This window comes from Myotis brandtii, unplaced genomic scaffold, assembly GCF_000412655.1.
Source record: "Myotis brandtii unplaced genomic scaffold, ASM41265v1 scaffold266, whole genome shotgun sequence".
NCBI classification, from domain to species: domain Eukaryota; kingdom Metazoa; phylum Chordata; class Mammalia; order Chiroptera; family Vespertilionidae; genus Myotis; species Myotis brandtii.
In genome coordinates this window covers 1557226-1570881 of record NW_005360124.1, presented here as the reverse complement: position 1 = coordinate 1570881, position 13656 = coordinate 1557226, and the positions used below count along the sequence as shown (strand labels likewise).

Genomic DNA, 13656 nt, shown 5'->3' with positions numbered 1-13656 from the left:
TTAAGCTTGACTTATACTTAATTACATATGTGACTTATCTCCCTATTTGCATATGAGCACCTGAGGCCAGGATTTGGGTCCCTGTCTTCTTGATGCCACCACAGCTCTGGCTCAGTGACTGGCACAGAGCAAGAACTCAGCACATGTGTGTGACATCAACAAATGCCAGCTTTGCCTGCTATTAGACCATGGTGTCTGAGTAATCTGAGCCAAGAACAAAAGTCCCCAGAGCCTGGCTGGCATGATCCTGGGCAACTTCATCTTGGAAGTGTGACTGGCCTGCTGGCAGGGGCGTTTCCTGAGCCAGCAGTGTGTGTGGCAGCAGTGGGAGAAGGCTTTTTAGAGTGCCCGTGATAAAATCGGCAAAATGGTCACTGTGAAAGTTGGAAAGTGGGTCCATGAGAGCTTATTATGCTCTTCTCTCTACTGCATATTTCCATAATTAAGTTTTAAAAAGGTTACATGAGCAGAGGTGAGGTGCACATAGCATCCTACAAAGGGCAACAGGCACCGAAATGGGAGTGAAGTCTGTAGTTGAGCCCAGACCAGGGTTAAAAGGGATGAAGACTAAAGGCTCGTGTCCATAACTTAATGAGGTAACATCTGTGCTGGTGCTTCATCAACTGTCGAGTTCTGCAGACCCTTGAGGGGCTTTTTCTCAAAAGGTTAAGTTAACACAAACATTTGCTCAGAATTTAGGCCATTTTCCAATCTTTCATGGAATAAATGAGTTGAATTTCCTTCCCATCAGGAAGCTCAGGGCCCACTGAAATAATGCCTTCTCCACGCAGCCTTCCCTTTGACACCCTCTGTTTAAGATATGCTGGTTTCCTCCCCTCTCTGCCCCTCACCCCAGACGCTAAAGGACGCCAGCGACAATGCGCGCAAGGACTTCCACCGAGAGGCCGAGCTGCTGACCAACCTCCAGCACGAACACATCGTCAAGTTCTACGGTGTCTGCGTGGAGGGCGACCCGCTCATCATGGTCTTCGAGTACATGAAGCACGGGGACCTCAACAAGTTCCTCAGGTACAGTGCGGCGGGGAGGGCAAGGCAGGAGTGGGCCTTTGGGGTTCAGGCAGCCTGAGGTGGAGCCCCTGAATTCCTGCCTGGCTCCAACGTGCTGTTTTCTTTTCAAGAGAGCTGCCCCTCAACTTTGCAAGATTAGCAAACGTGCAGCCTGGGATTTCTTGGTAGAGGGTGTCACTTAGGAGAAACAGGAAGGGTGTTAGGGGCAGGCAACCAAGTTGCACCTGCCCTTGTTGGCCTCAGTTTCCTTACTAGTAAAAGGGATGTGTTTATATCAACAAAAAGGACTACTGTCAGGACTATTGGGATGGGAGGTGATTAATAAATCTTGTCCCCATACCCTTATTCCCGGCCACATTTTCCTGGGATATTTATTGTGCCTTCCGTGTTATGGCAATAGCTACACCTCTGTTCTCTGGATTCTGTGGGCGCTGGGGGGGCTTTCCACCGGAAGTCGGTACCAGTAGCTTCATGCAGCCACTAGAAGATTCAGAAACCATATAGTCTAAGTAATAAGGCAATTGTGGAGAGAGCAGTGGAAGGGGGAGCTTGTACTGCTGTGTTTGGAAATGTCATCACGTGGCCATCTGATCACTTTCACCATCTCTAGCCTCATGAATACATGTGGAACTTAGTTCTCTTTGGCTGGGACAAATCTTTCTCTGATTTGCCTCTGATTGTGTGGGTGATGGAATGTGTGGGTGATGGAGATTAGGAATATGGAGCCAATTCATGGTGTTCAGAGACAATCACCCTAAAAATGTGTTATCCAATATCAGCAAAGGTTTGCTTGTAGGTGATAGGAGAGTGGATGATGGTAGATTTCACACATTGTCTTGTTGGACCTAATATGAATAAGGAGCTGAATTTTGCTGAGGTCCAGCTGCACATTGGAAAAATATTTTTCCTTGTTCCCATGCTCTAGGCTACTTGTTTAATTAAAAATGGTGCTTTCCATAAATTGTAGCATAATAAATCCACATGTACCCATTAGATGTAATTAAATGCTTCTGTGAGCTCAGACTGTGCATGTGCGTGTAAGCACACACCTGTGTGTGTGTGTGTGTGTGTGTGTGTGTGTGTGTGTGTGTATTCTTTCACTTTTGGCTCCATCGGCTTCTCCCTACCTCTCCTTCCTGCCTCCCAGAAGGAGCAGGCACCTGGTTCTTCCTTGGCATCTTGCCCAGGGCACGAAGCTATTGGAAACCTCCTCCTCTCAATCTTAGAACCTGCTGAACTCTGGGAATGAGAGGTTTTCCATGCCAAGGATCGGGTTCTTAGGTGCAATACTGTGCTGTGAACAGTCTATCCTCTCTTTCTGGAAGGAAACCCAGCCTTCAAGCTGCCATGAATGTGTTCCCAAGCGTCATTGGCACTGCCCTATGAAGACAGATGCCTACAGTTATCTTCCCACCCTTTTCATTCAGCCAAAGGGCACCCATTCAGTAGAAACATGGTCAGGCCCTATGCTAGGTTGGCTAGTGGGTGACAGGGCTGGAATTCAAACTCACAGCCTCTGGCTGCAAAACCCCCAGTTTTTCACCATTGCAATACCTCCTCTTGAGGTGGTGCTAAAAGATCAGGAGAAAGCAGTGTGCTATGGAATTCCACAGCCAGAACAGCGTGGCTAAGTGCCGGCTGTGACCCACATGGGGAGCGTACAAGCCAAGGAAGGTGAGAAGCCTGCTGAACCTCCCCGCTCTCCACAATGGGGCGGAGGTGTTGATGGTGCTTTTTCCCTCTTAAATCATGTTCTCATGGAAGAGGTGAGCTATGTTTTTATTTCAAAGAGCTGCAGGATAACCTGGGGAATGAAACAGAGGGCTGTTGTGCTAACTTTATTTATACTCTTCTTAAGGACTTGTTTAGAAGACTCACCTGCCCTCTATTCACAGCAGGACTTTCTGCTCAAGGAAAGCATCCACAGGATTTTCTCACTAGGAGGAGCCTTGTTCCAATCCCTAGAAGCAAGCAGGCACCTGCCCTACCCCGTACATGGTAGTGTAGCGTGCCGAAGGCTTTGGCGGACTCGCCTCACATTTTTCCTTTTCTCCCAAGTCTTTGCAATGGACAGATTCTCAGCGGAATCTCGGCTGTGGCAAATCAACAACGTATTTCACTCTTTGCACTACATCTATGAAGATTTCATCCTGGCCTAGCTTTTCTGGGTATTTGAGGATTTCTCATAGTCTATGTGCTCCCCTAGGTCCTTCTCCTGGTATGGAGGTCACATAAGAGCTTTGACTCCTATGATGAGTGGAAATGTTCATATTTTTCCCTGCCTCTTAGTGCTGGGAAGGGTTGGGCTTGAGTAACCTTTAGTGAGGTGGGAAGGGCCAGCGCTATGGAATCCCTAAGAATGCTGGCACTGGCAACCACAAAAAGGAATGCCCAAAGGACAAGTTGTGTTGTCACGTCACCTCTCCATTTCTTTTTGAAGAGGAACCTGCTTACAGAGCCTTTCTCTATGGCTTTTTAAAAATTATTAAATGTATTGGGGTGACATTGGTCAATAAAATTATATAGGTTTCAAGTGTAAAATTTGAGAATACATCATCTGTATATTGTATGGTGCGCTTGCCACCCAAAGTCAAATCCTCTTCTGTCATCATATATTTGACCCCTTTACTCTTTACATAAAGATTAAAGGAGGCAAAAACATGTAAAAAGAAGAGACAATAGCTACTGCAACTTGGAAATGAGCTCACGGCATAAATAGGAATAATTTGTGACAATAAACACATAACAGGGGAGGGGTATAGGTCTCTCGGGCTTTTCAATGAAAGGCCACAAAGCACCACACAAGCAGAGTTTCAATTGCTCCTCCCATGGGTGTGCTTAGGAAAGGGCAGTCACTATCTCCACTTTCCAGGTGAGAAGCAGGTCCAGAGAGGCTCAGTAGCTCACCTGAGGTCATAGCCAGTGTGTTAGAACAGGGTTCAAGTCCAGAGCCTTGCCCACTGCACTGCAAGACGGTTTGCTCCAGTGAGAGATTTTGAGCTGAAGAGACCCCTGAGGTATTTCCCCTGTATTGCTCCTCAGTGTGACAAGAGGAGGTCGGGGGCTGTGGTTTGAGTGAAGGTGAAATAAATGTGCTAAGACTTTTCTTGTACAAAAACAGGAAGCTCCTCCCCAGGATTGGGTCAGATATTTACTAGTAGAGATAGAGGGGGCCTAAATGATCACATGGCATAATATCATTTTGTAGTTCTGACTAATGGGGAAATCACACACTGGAAAAGTTAAAAGCCTTCCCCAGACCATGGTGCTGGACACCCCAAAGACTGGGAAACTCCCCACCACCCTGTCCAGTGCTTGTTCTCTGAGAATACAAGAACAGAAGATCAGATGACAGCATGTTTTGGAAATCAAGGAAAGGCGGAATCACTGTGGGCTGGAGCCCTGCTGGAGCAGGGTAAATGCCTGTGTTTGAGAAGCTCATCCCACCTGGGGTGGAGCTGGTGGGTAAGGGGAGGGGCAACACCAGATGGGGGTTGTTGGAGAATCCTGGCTCTCTCATTTTCAAATCCTCATACTGCTCTGGAATCCTGCAGGTCCATTCACCACTTTAAAATTCATTTTAAATCCTCTATTATTTATTTTAAGTTCTTCAACGTGTCTGGAACGAGATGTCATTGGCATTGACTTTGGGAGGAAGAAGCCCTTTGACCAGGCCTTTATTCCTTGCCCCCTCAGGCCACCAGGGGCAGTGACACCGATGTTGGCTCACCGCGCAGGGTTAGAATGGGGACTGCAGGTACTGATTGCATAGCCTAAGAGCGGAGGCGCTCCCTGAAACACCTATCAGTGTTGCAATGCCTTAAATCAGCGATGTTTAACCACCGTGGCAGGCACACTGGTGGGCAGCAAGAATTTTTAAAACATGCATACCTGATTATTTAGTCAAAGGCACTGACTTCCCTTACATTGTCAAATAAAAAATAGCAACAGCCAACACAACAATAGCCATGTGGTGTGAATGAGTCAAAATTATACCTATTTCTTTTTTCAGATCGGCAAAAATATATATTTTCCGGTTCGTTGCAGAATTTTAATAATTAGTTTATGTGTGCCATGAGATGAAAAAGGTTGAAAATTGCTGCCTTAAATCATTCCTGGGAAACGATAGGAGAAAGAGAAGATAAAAAAAATCATACTCTTCCCCCTCGCCCCCCCCCAAAATATATATATAAAGAAGAAAACTTGTCCAGTAAAAGAATGAATGTGTTGTGATTCAAAGAATTTTGCCTATGTGGTGGCCAGTGTGTGCTTTGAGCTGGAGATCAGGGGGAAGGGTGGGCACAGGAGGTGGCACTGTTCATGGGGAATGAATGTCCAGGCTGAGGATGCCCTGGGATTCTGATGACTTGGGCTTACTAAGATGAGGGCAGCTTGGAAACCATGCCCAGCTGCAGAGCAGGTGGGATGGGGGAGACCAGAGTTGCCAGCTCTGGCCCTGGTGGGGCACTCTGGAGGGATTGCCCTGAGTGTGTGTGTGTGTGTGGGGGGGCGGTTGCTGGGCTGCAGCATGTGGCTGGGAGGGATGGAGGGTGTGGCCTCAATGATCCATTGCTCTAGAAGAGCCAAACTCTCCCACCTGATTGTGATTTTGTTGTTGGGTTCTTGTTTGTTTGTTTTCCTTCAGCCACCTACTGCTTTTCAGAGTCAGGGGACTACTTCTGAAGCCCCTAAAACATGAACCTGTTTGTATGTTGGGGGTGAGGGGTACCACTCAGGCCCACGTGGCCCCGGGATTCTGGACTCTGTGGGAATGGAAGCCTGGGTGCTTTTGAAGTATAACCGTGGGTGAAGCATCTTTTCCTCCTCTGCGTGCTAAGTCAGGCGGCGTCTTTTAGCACCAGGAGCTGATGGGGGCAAAGGGCCCCTCCAGGCAGAGAATTCCCCCAGCAACTCCTTCTGTGTCCTCCGCAGGGCGCACGGACCTGACGCCGTGTTGATGGCCGAAGGCAACCCGCCGGCGGAGCTGACGCAGTCACAGATGCTGCACATTGCCCAGCAAATCGCAGCGGGCATGGTCTACCTGGCGTCCCAGCACTTCGTGCACCGAGACCTGGCCACCCGGAACTGCCTGGTCGGGGAGAACCTCCTGGTGAAAATCGGGGACTTTGGCATGTCCCGGGACGTGTACAGCACTGACTACTATAGGGTGAGTGGCTGCACCCCCCAGGACCCCCCGGGGCCTGGTTATATTATTTGCTTGGGCTGCCATAACAAAATACCATGGACTACGTGGTTTTAACAACTGAAGTTTATTTTCTCAATGTCCAAGATTAAGGTGACTGCAGGGTTGATTTATTCTATTTCTCTTCTTGACTTTCAGACAGTGCCTTTCCTCTGTGTCCTCCCCGGGTTTTCCTCTGTACATGCACCCCCTGGGGTCTTCGTGTGGCTAAATTTCCTCTATGTGAATACCAGTCAGACTGGATTAGGGCCTCATTTTAACTCAATCACCTCCTTAAGGCCCCATCTCCAAGTACAGCCATATTCTGCGGTACTGAGGAGAGCACAGTTCGGTCTACAACATTCTCCTGTTCTTTCCACACCTTTCAGGTGTGTGGTCTCTCCATGAGGGCAATCCTCAGCCTGAGAATTTTACCAGGGAAACCTGAGGGCCTGGGGAAATTCCTAAGGGCATGGGGTTAAAGGATTTTGAGGTTTGCACTTGATTCTGTGAAATTATGTCTGAAGGCTTTGTTTGAGGTTTGACCGAAGATGAACTTGTTCATGGAAATAATGGTACCCCAGACCTTGGAAGTTCCCACACGGAACCGTCTTGGTTGAAAGTGGATTAGCTGATGGTGTCGCTGTGAGATGCAAGAAGCACCATCCTGCAGGTTTCTGAAGAGCCCCCACCCAGTCCAGAAGCTCTAAGGGGTTGAGTTATAGACAATCATTCAAATCCACCGATTACCAGCAATTGGCCCCTTTGGCATGTTAGATTTGCTAACTGAGATCTTGGGACCTGGGTCTGAGAGAAAAGGGATACTTCTGGAAACCTCAAAGTCCTGATACTGAAAGCAAAGGTTCAGGTGGTGTTCTACCACCTCAAAGCCTCAATTCTGTTTTCTTGTTTTTCTGGAATTTCAAGGGTAGAAGAAGAGAATAGGAAGGAAAGGGAGTAAATGCGCTGTGTGTATATAGCCTAAGACAGTGGTTCTCAACCTTCCTAATGCCGCGACCCTTTAATACAGTTCCTCATGTTGTGGTGACCCCCAACCATAAAATTATTTTCATTGCTACTTCATAACTGTAATGTTGCTACTGTTATGAATCGTAATGTAAATATCTGATATGCAGGATGTATTTAGGCGACCCCTGTGAAAGGGTCGTTCGACCCCCAAAGGGGTCGAGACCCATAGGTTGAGAACCGCTGGCCTAAGAGGATAAAATGGATAATGTGACTAACTTTATAATAAGGTAGGGCTGGTGAAGAAAAGGCCTCTCCTCGCCTTTACTCTTCCCTTGATTTATTCGTGAGGAGGAGCCTTCTCTGTTTCCTGTAGTTTTCACTGTGGCCTCAAGGCCTCTCCTCGCCTTTACTCTTCCCTTGATTTATTCATGAGGAGGAGCCTTCTCAGTTTGTTTCCTGTAGTTCTCACTGTGGCCTCTCTCACCTCCAATGCCTCTGCACTTTAGCTGAGCCAACTTTGCTATAATTAGTCTAAGACAGCGATTTTCAACCTTCGTGACACAGCATAGTGGAGTGCCCCAAGAACTTTTCAAATATGCAGTACCTGACTCTGTAGTCAGAGGCACTGACCTCTTTTCCCTTAGATTGTCAAATAAAAATTAACAACAGCCAACACAACAATATCCATGTGATATGATGAATCAAAATTACACCTTTTTTTGTCAGATTGGAAAAGAATATAATATATATTTTTGGTGTGCAACAGAATTTTAGTAATTAGTTTATGTGTGCCATGAGACAAACAAGTTTGAAATTCACTGGTCTAAGACAATGAGTTTATGGCCTTGGTGAATATTCTTCTGTAGATATTTTTTTGTGGTGTGTTATTTTTTTCCTTTGTCACCTCCATAGGCATTGTCCACATTTTGTATATCAAGGAGTGGAGACCAAAATTAAAAATGATTATCTTGAGCGTATTTGTAGAAAACATGAGCATAGTCTCAACTTCAAGTGTTCAGAGTGGAGCTTCAAAGCACCTGTCCTGAGTAGGGACGGCTAGTTTGATATAGATATCTTAAATGGGGGAGTGGGGTGTTATTACCAATGGATGCATCTCCTCTGTTAGCTCTGCTTCTTTGGTGGTAGGTGGGGGTAGGGGCCTCTCCCTGTTCCCTTTAGTGGTGCTTCCCAAAGGGAAAGCTTTGCTGAGCTTGATGAGCATCTAAGGGAGAAACACATGGCCCAAGCAACAGCTTTCTCTTTAGCAGGAAGTTAACCAAGGTCTCAGAGTGTCTGGCACAAAATAAGTGCCCAATAAATGTTTTCAACTATATCATTATCCAAATCGATTATCCACCCAATTAAAAAATTGGCAAAGGATTGAAGTAGAGATGTCTCCAAAGAAAATACACAAATGGCCAATAAGCACATGAATTGATGCTCAATATCATTAGTCATTCGGGAAATGTAAATCAAAACCACAATGAGATACCACTTTATACCCCCTGGGATGGCTGTAATAAAAAGACAGACAAAAACAAGTGTTAATGGGGATGTGGAGAAATTGGAACCCTTATAAACTGCTGGTGGGAATGTAAAATGGTGCAACTGCTTTGGAAAAACAGTTTGGCAGTTCTTCAAAATGTTCAACATAGAGTCACCATATAACCCAGCAATTCCATTCCTAGGTATACACCCAAGAGAATTGAAATCATATATTCACACAAAAACTTGTACACAGCGGAAATAACAACATTATTCATAATAGCTATAAAGTGAAAATAATTTAAGTGTCCATCAATTGATAAATAAACAAAAATTCATAGTTTGTACAGTGGAATATTATTTATTAATTAAAAGGAATGAAGTACTGATTCATGCTACAACATGGATGAACCTTGAAATTACTATGGAAAGTAAAAGAAACCAGGCACAAAAGATCACATATTATATGATTTCAATTTATATAAAATGTCCAGAATAGGCAAATCTATAGGGACAGAAGGTAGACTAGTAGTTGCCAGGGGTTAGGGCAATGAAGAATGAGGAGTGACAGCTAGTGGATATGGACTTCCTTTATGGGATGATAAAATTTTTCTAGAATTGTATAGTGGTCATTTAGTGTATTTGAAAATAAACTAAAAACCATTGAATGTGTACATTTAAAAGGTAAATATTATGGTATATAAATTATATCCCAATTTTTAAAAACCTGAAAAAGGAAAATACTAGCCAAATAGCGACATTGGATATAAGGAGTTAGTCTTGGTCATTTATATATTATAAAAGCACTGTCACTTGTCACATACCATATTTTATCATTTGTTAAAAAGAAAACCCTCCACTTAGATGACATATTCCTGAAGTACTTCCTTCTGAATTGATTGGAGAAAAGAATAATTCCCAGTTCCTTTATCTGTTAAATGTTCTTGGAACTCTCCCAGTCATTAAGAAACGTGCTTCTGGCGCCACTTTATTCAGTCCTCCTGCCCCCCACCAGTTGCAGCTGCAGGGTTTGAAATAATGTTCACTTGGTTGTTTGTTGTTCCCGCTGAGGAGAAGGAAAAGAACCAGCCTTATGTTAGCTCAGTTAAGGTGGGAAAAGTGGTGAGGGATGTAAGATCTGGCAATGTGATAGTAGCCTAGGAAAACAAAAAAAGTAACCTCTAAAATTTCAAAATGATGGTTTGCCTTTTGGTTCCATGAAAGTATTTATCATCATGGAACTCCTTTGCAGAATATTTTTTTTTTTTTGCTTATGAAAAAATCAAAAGCAGCCCAGCTGGCGTGGCTCAGTGGTTGAGCATCGACTTACGAACCAGGAGGTCAGCGTTTGATTCCTGGTCAGGGTTCATGACCAGGTTGTGGGCTGATCCCCAGGAGGGGGCGTGCAGGAGGCAGCTGATCGATGATTCTCTCTCATCATTGATATTTCTATCTTTCTCTCCCTTCCTCTCTGAAATCAACAAAAAAATTAAACAAAAAACAAACAAACACCAAAAGCATATCAGTGGAGTCCATGCCATTGAGTTTGTCAGATAGACAAGCAGAGGCTGTTGCTCTGTGTTTGCAGGTGAACTCCAGAACATCTCACAGCAGCTGTTTCCCAGAACACTTTTCGCTTTCACATTAGTTATTTACCTGTTGCATCATCTATAAGCTTGGCATTCAACCCCTCCCCACCAGGGTGCCGCTTCATCTTCTCTGTTATAGCAACTGGGAAATGTGTTCTCCTTACAGTTCGGGTTTCTCATTTGCAGACACCTTTTCTTCTTATTCTCCTCTGGTCTTCACCCTCCAAGGTGACAAGCTGCTGTAGCTGATGTGGCTGGCCCTTAGCTATGTTAAATACCCTTTCCACCATAGTAATGGGGGAGGATTTTCGTGTTAGCCAAGGGTATCTTATATAGAAGGATGGTGATTAGGCCTGGAGTCAAATTTATTGAGGAGTAACATGCCCCTTGTCTTTAAGCAAGAACCAGTCCCACTGGCAGCCCAAGCCTTCTGCTCATAGTGGCTCATGAGCAGCGTTGTGGGGTGGCCACAGCCCTGTGCAATCTGGGGCAGCAGGGGCAGGTGGCAGCTGTTCTTCCATCATGAAAACGGCTGCCTCAAGGCTTCCACCCTGTTGCAGCTGAGCTAATTATATCTTCCCAATGAAGGAAGAAATCGGAATGCTGCATTTGCATGGAAACCAGCCTGATTTGGTGGGTCCAAAATTACTCTAGCATTTATGTTCTCTGAATTGTTTTAATTAGCAGCTCTGCAGTACTTGTCTTTTATTTCGTTTTTATTCCTTCCCACCACTGGCAAAAACTGACGTTTAAGGAACATCTGAACCAGGTTTCTGTCACATTCTGCCTATGACAGACCTAGGATCTCACTCTATGTGGCCATTACTGTGCCACAGTGGATCCACTGAAATTTTTCTAATATGCACTTTGGTGGTTTTCACCGTTTGGGTCCGACATGTGTTTAAAATGAATGTGATCTGTTGGTGAATAGAGGGCCCTAACCTCTGAAATCCTAGTTTTTGTGTCTTGTTCTTCTTTGGGCTTTAGTTCTTCTTTGGGTGTAAGAAATTTTATCCTTTAATTCATCTTCTACTTAAGAAGGAAAAAAAGGAAGCAGAATAGGCAAATTGACTTAGGGTGGACATTGAACAAAGTAAATGAATATAACTTGACTAAACAAGGTCATGGTCAGAATCCTAAAGTGTTAAAATGATATTAGTCCAAGAAATCATCTTTAGGTGCTCAATCCTGGTTTATTAGCTGCAGAGAGAACAGAAAATGGGTTGTACTAAATTCAGCGGTTAGAACAAGTAGCAAAAAGAACTGATTTGAACTTCAGGGCCTTTCCCTTCCCACTCTGGAGTAAGAGGGGTGATGGACTAGGAAATAAAGTCCTGAACCACAGAGGAGAGGAGAAGGCTTAGATAAGTTAAGAACCGAACAACCACATAAGAAATAATCAAGAGGTAACTTTCATACCTCAGTATTTGAAAAAAGTATGCTTATTTTTAAAGGAATATTTTCATGTACTATGAACATTTCTAGAGAAGACAGGTAAGTAGGCAGACTAGATAGATGATAGATAGATAGATAGATCTTGACTCATTTCACAAGTAAGTAGGCAGACTAGATAGATGATAGATAGATAGATCTTGACTCATTTCACAGATATTTTTAGTGTGTTGCTGTGTAAAATGCTGATGTCATTTTCTCTGTGAATGCCTGCTAATTCTTAAGAAGCAATGCCAGCTTCACCTGCTCCCTGACTTCCTCCAAGCAGAGTAATTGCTCACGAAATTTGTGTGGTCTCTCAATACTTCATATAAATCAGCATTACAGCATAGAGCATGTTGCATCATAGAACTTTGTTCATATATGTTTCTCACTGATATGAGAGCAGGGAGAAGACAAGTCTTATACATCTTTGTATGCACACAGTCTGGCTATACTAGGTGGCCAATCAGTGATTGTTGAACAAGGCGCACACCAGGAAAAGCCTTTATGAATGAATCTGCTTAGCCCTGTGGATGAATACAGAAGACACTCAGCTTTACAATGGGCCTGGTTCTGAGGTTAGGAGCACTGACTTCAGGAAGTAAAACTAGAGATACAAGGACATTCTTAGCTCAGACAATTTCTTTTCAATGGAGAGCTCAGAGCTACAACTTACTTGCATGTTTTCTATAGTAGAAAAGCTTCCTTTGGTATACTCTTCCTAGAGCCCCTCAAAACCAGGCCCAGTGTTCACTTTAAGAGACAACACAATCTCTTCCTGAAACAGGAATGCCCTCAATGTCATTAACTCTCTTTGAATGTAACATTTCTTATCTTCCCCTTTAATGTATAACATTTACATGATGGTCCTTAACGTTCACATGAGCAATTATAGACAGTTCTGTTTGCAATCTTTTGATTAAACTGGACCCAGAAACATAAGAGTTTATTTATTTTATGAAATCATCCTCCATTTATGTCCTATATAACACAGAGAGAGCACTGTTGAGAGGAACCTGCCAGGGAGAAATCAGAACATTGAGTTCAGACTAATTCTATATTAAACTAGATTTGCATAAATTGTTTCAAGACTCTAAATTGGCTTAGTTTGTATTCAAGCCTTCCTAAGAATCTTTTCCATATGCTTTGGAGTTACAACAATGTGGGTGACTGTTCTTTCACCCATTCATTCATTCAGCACACATTTATTAAACAGCTACTAAGTGCTAGATGCTGTAATAGATACTAAAGGAATCCAGATAAAAAAAACACATGGGCTGTGACTTGAGGCAGTTTTCAGACTTGCGTCAATGTGATAAATGCAGGAATAGAGATAAGTACTGGCAACCCTAAAGAGGAAGCCACCAGCCTACTTTGGGAAATCAGAGTAGGGTTCACAGAGTTGAGACATTTGAGCTGGTATTTAAGATACAAACCCTAAATTGTTCTATTGGCAAGAAGGCTCTGGGCCAGGAGGGGAGGGAGACATTCTTGGCATAGGGGGCAACATATGAAAAGAGATGGCAGTATAAACATCACAGGATGTGTGGCCAGGGAATGGGACTCTGTTGCATGCATCTGAGATAACAAAGTAGGCTATTTAGGCTATTATCAGATTTCACAGGGGCCTGTTTACCATGCCAAAGACTTTGGACTTGGTCCTTTTGGCAGTGGGAAGCCACTGAAAGTTTTTATGCCAGAAAGTGACATATCAGATTGTATTATGTCAGCTTATGAAAACAGATCCACCCAACAGATTCCCAGATCCCCATTCCTGCACATCTTTAATTGGCCTAGCAGTAGTCGGCAAACTGCGGCTCAACAAACCGCAACTTGCGAGCCACATGCGGCTCTTTGGCCCCTTGAGTGTGGCTCTTCCACAAAATACCAACTTCTGTGCATGGGCCACGAAGTTTCAGTCGCACTGTACGTGCACGCCCGCATGTGGTATTTTGTGGAAGAGCCACA

The 13656-nt window shown here is 44.2% G+C and overlaps 1 protein-coding gene and 1 long non-coding RNA gene across 4 annotated transcripts in view; one reads left to right on the top strand and one right to left on the bottom strand.

The window, feature by feature from the left end:
• NTRK2 (neurotrophic tyrosine kinase, receptor, type 2) overlaps positions 1-13656 on the top strand; it is a 314665-nt gene that overhangs the window by 245343 nt on the left and 55666 nt on the right. For all 3 annotated transcript variants that reach the window (XM_005868270.2, XM_005868271.2, XM_014541246.1), the window contains 2 exons: positions 857-1029; positions 5962-6196. In XM_005868270.2, coding sequence (XP_005868332.1) covers positions 857-1029; positions 5962-6196 — 408 coding nt within the window. The remainder of the gene's footprint in view (positions 1-856; positions 1030-5961; positions 6197-13656) is intronic.
• The window catches only part of LOC102239700, a 16260-nt gene continuing 12076 nt past the window's right edge, over positions 9473-13656 (bottom strand). The window contains exon 3 of the long non-coding RNA XR_313705.1: positions 9473-9731. This is a non-coding gene — a long non-coding RNA (uncharacterized LOC102239700). The remainder of the gene's footprint in view (positions 9732-13656) is intronic.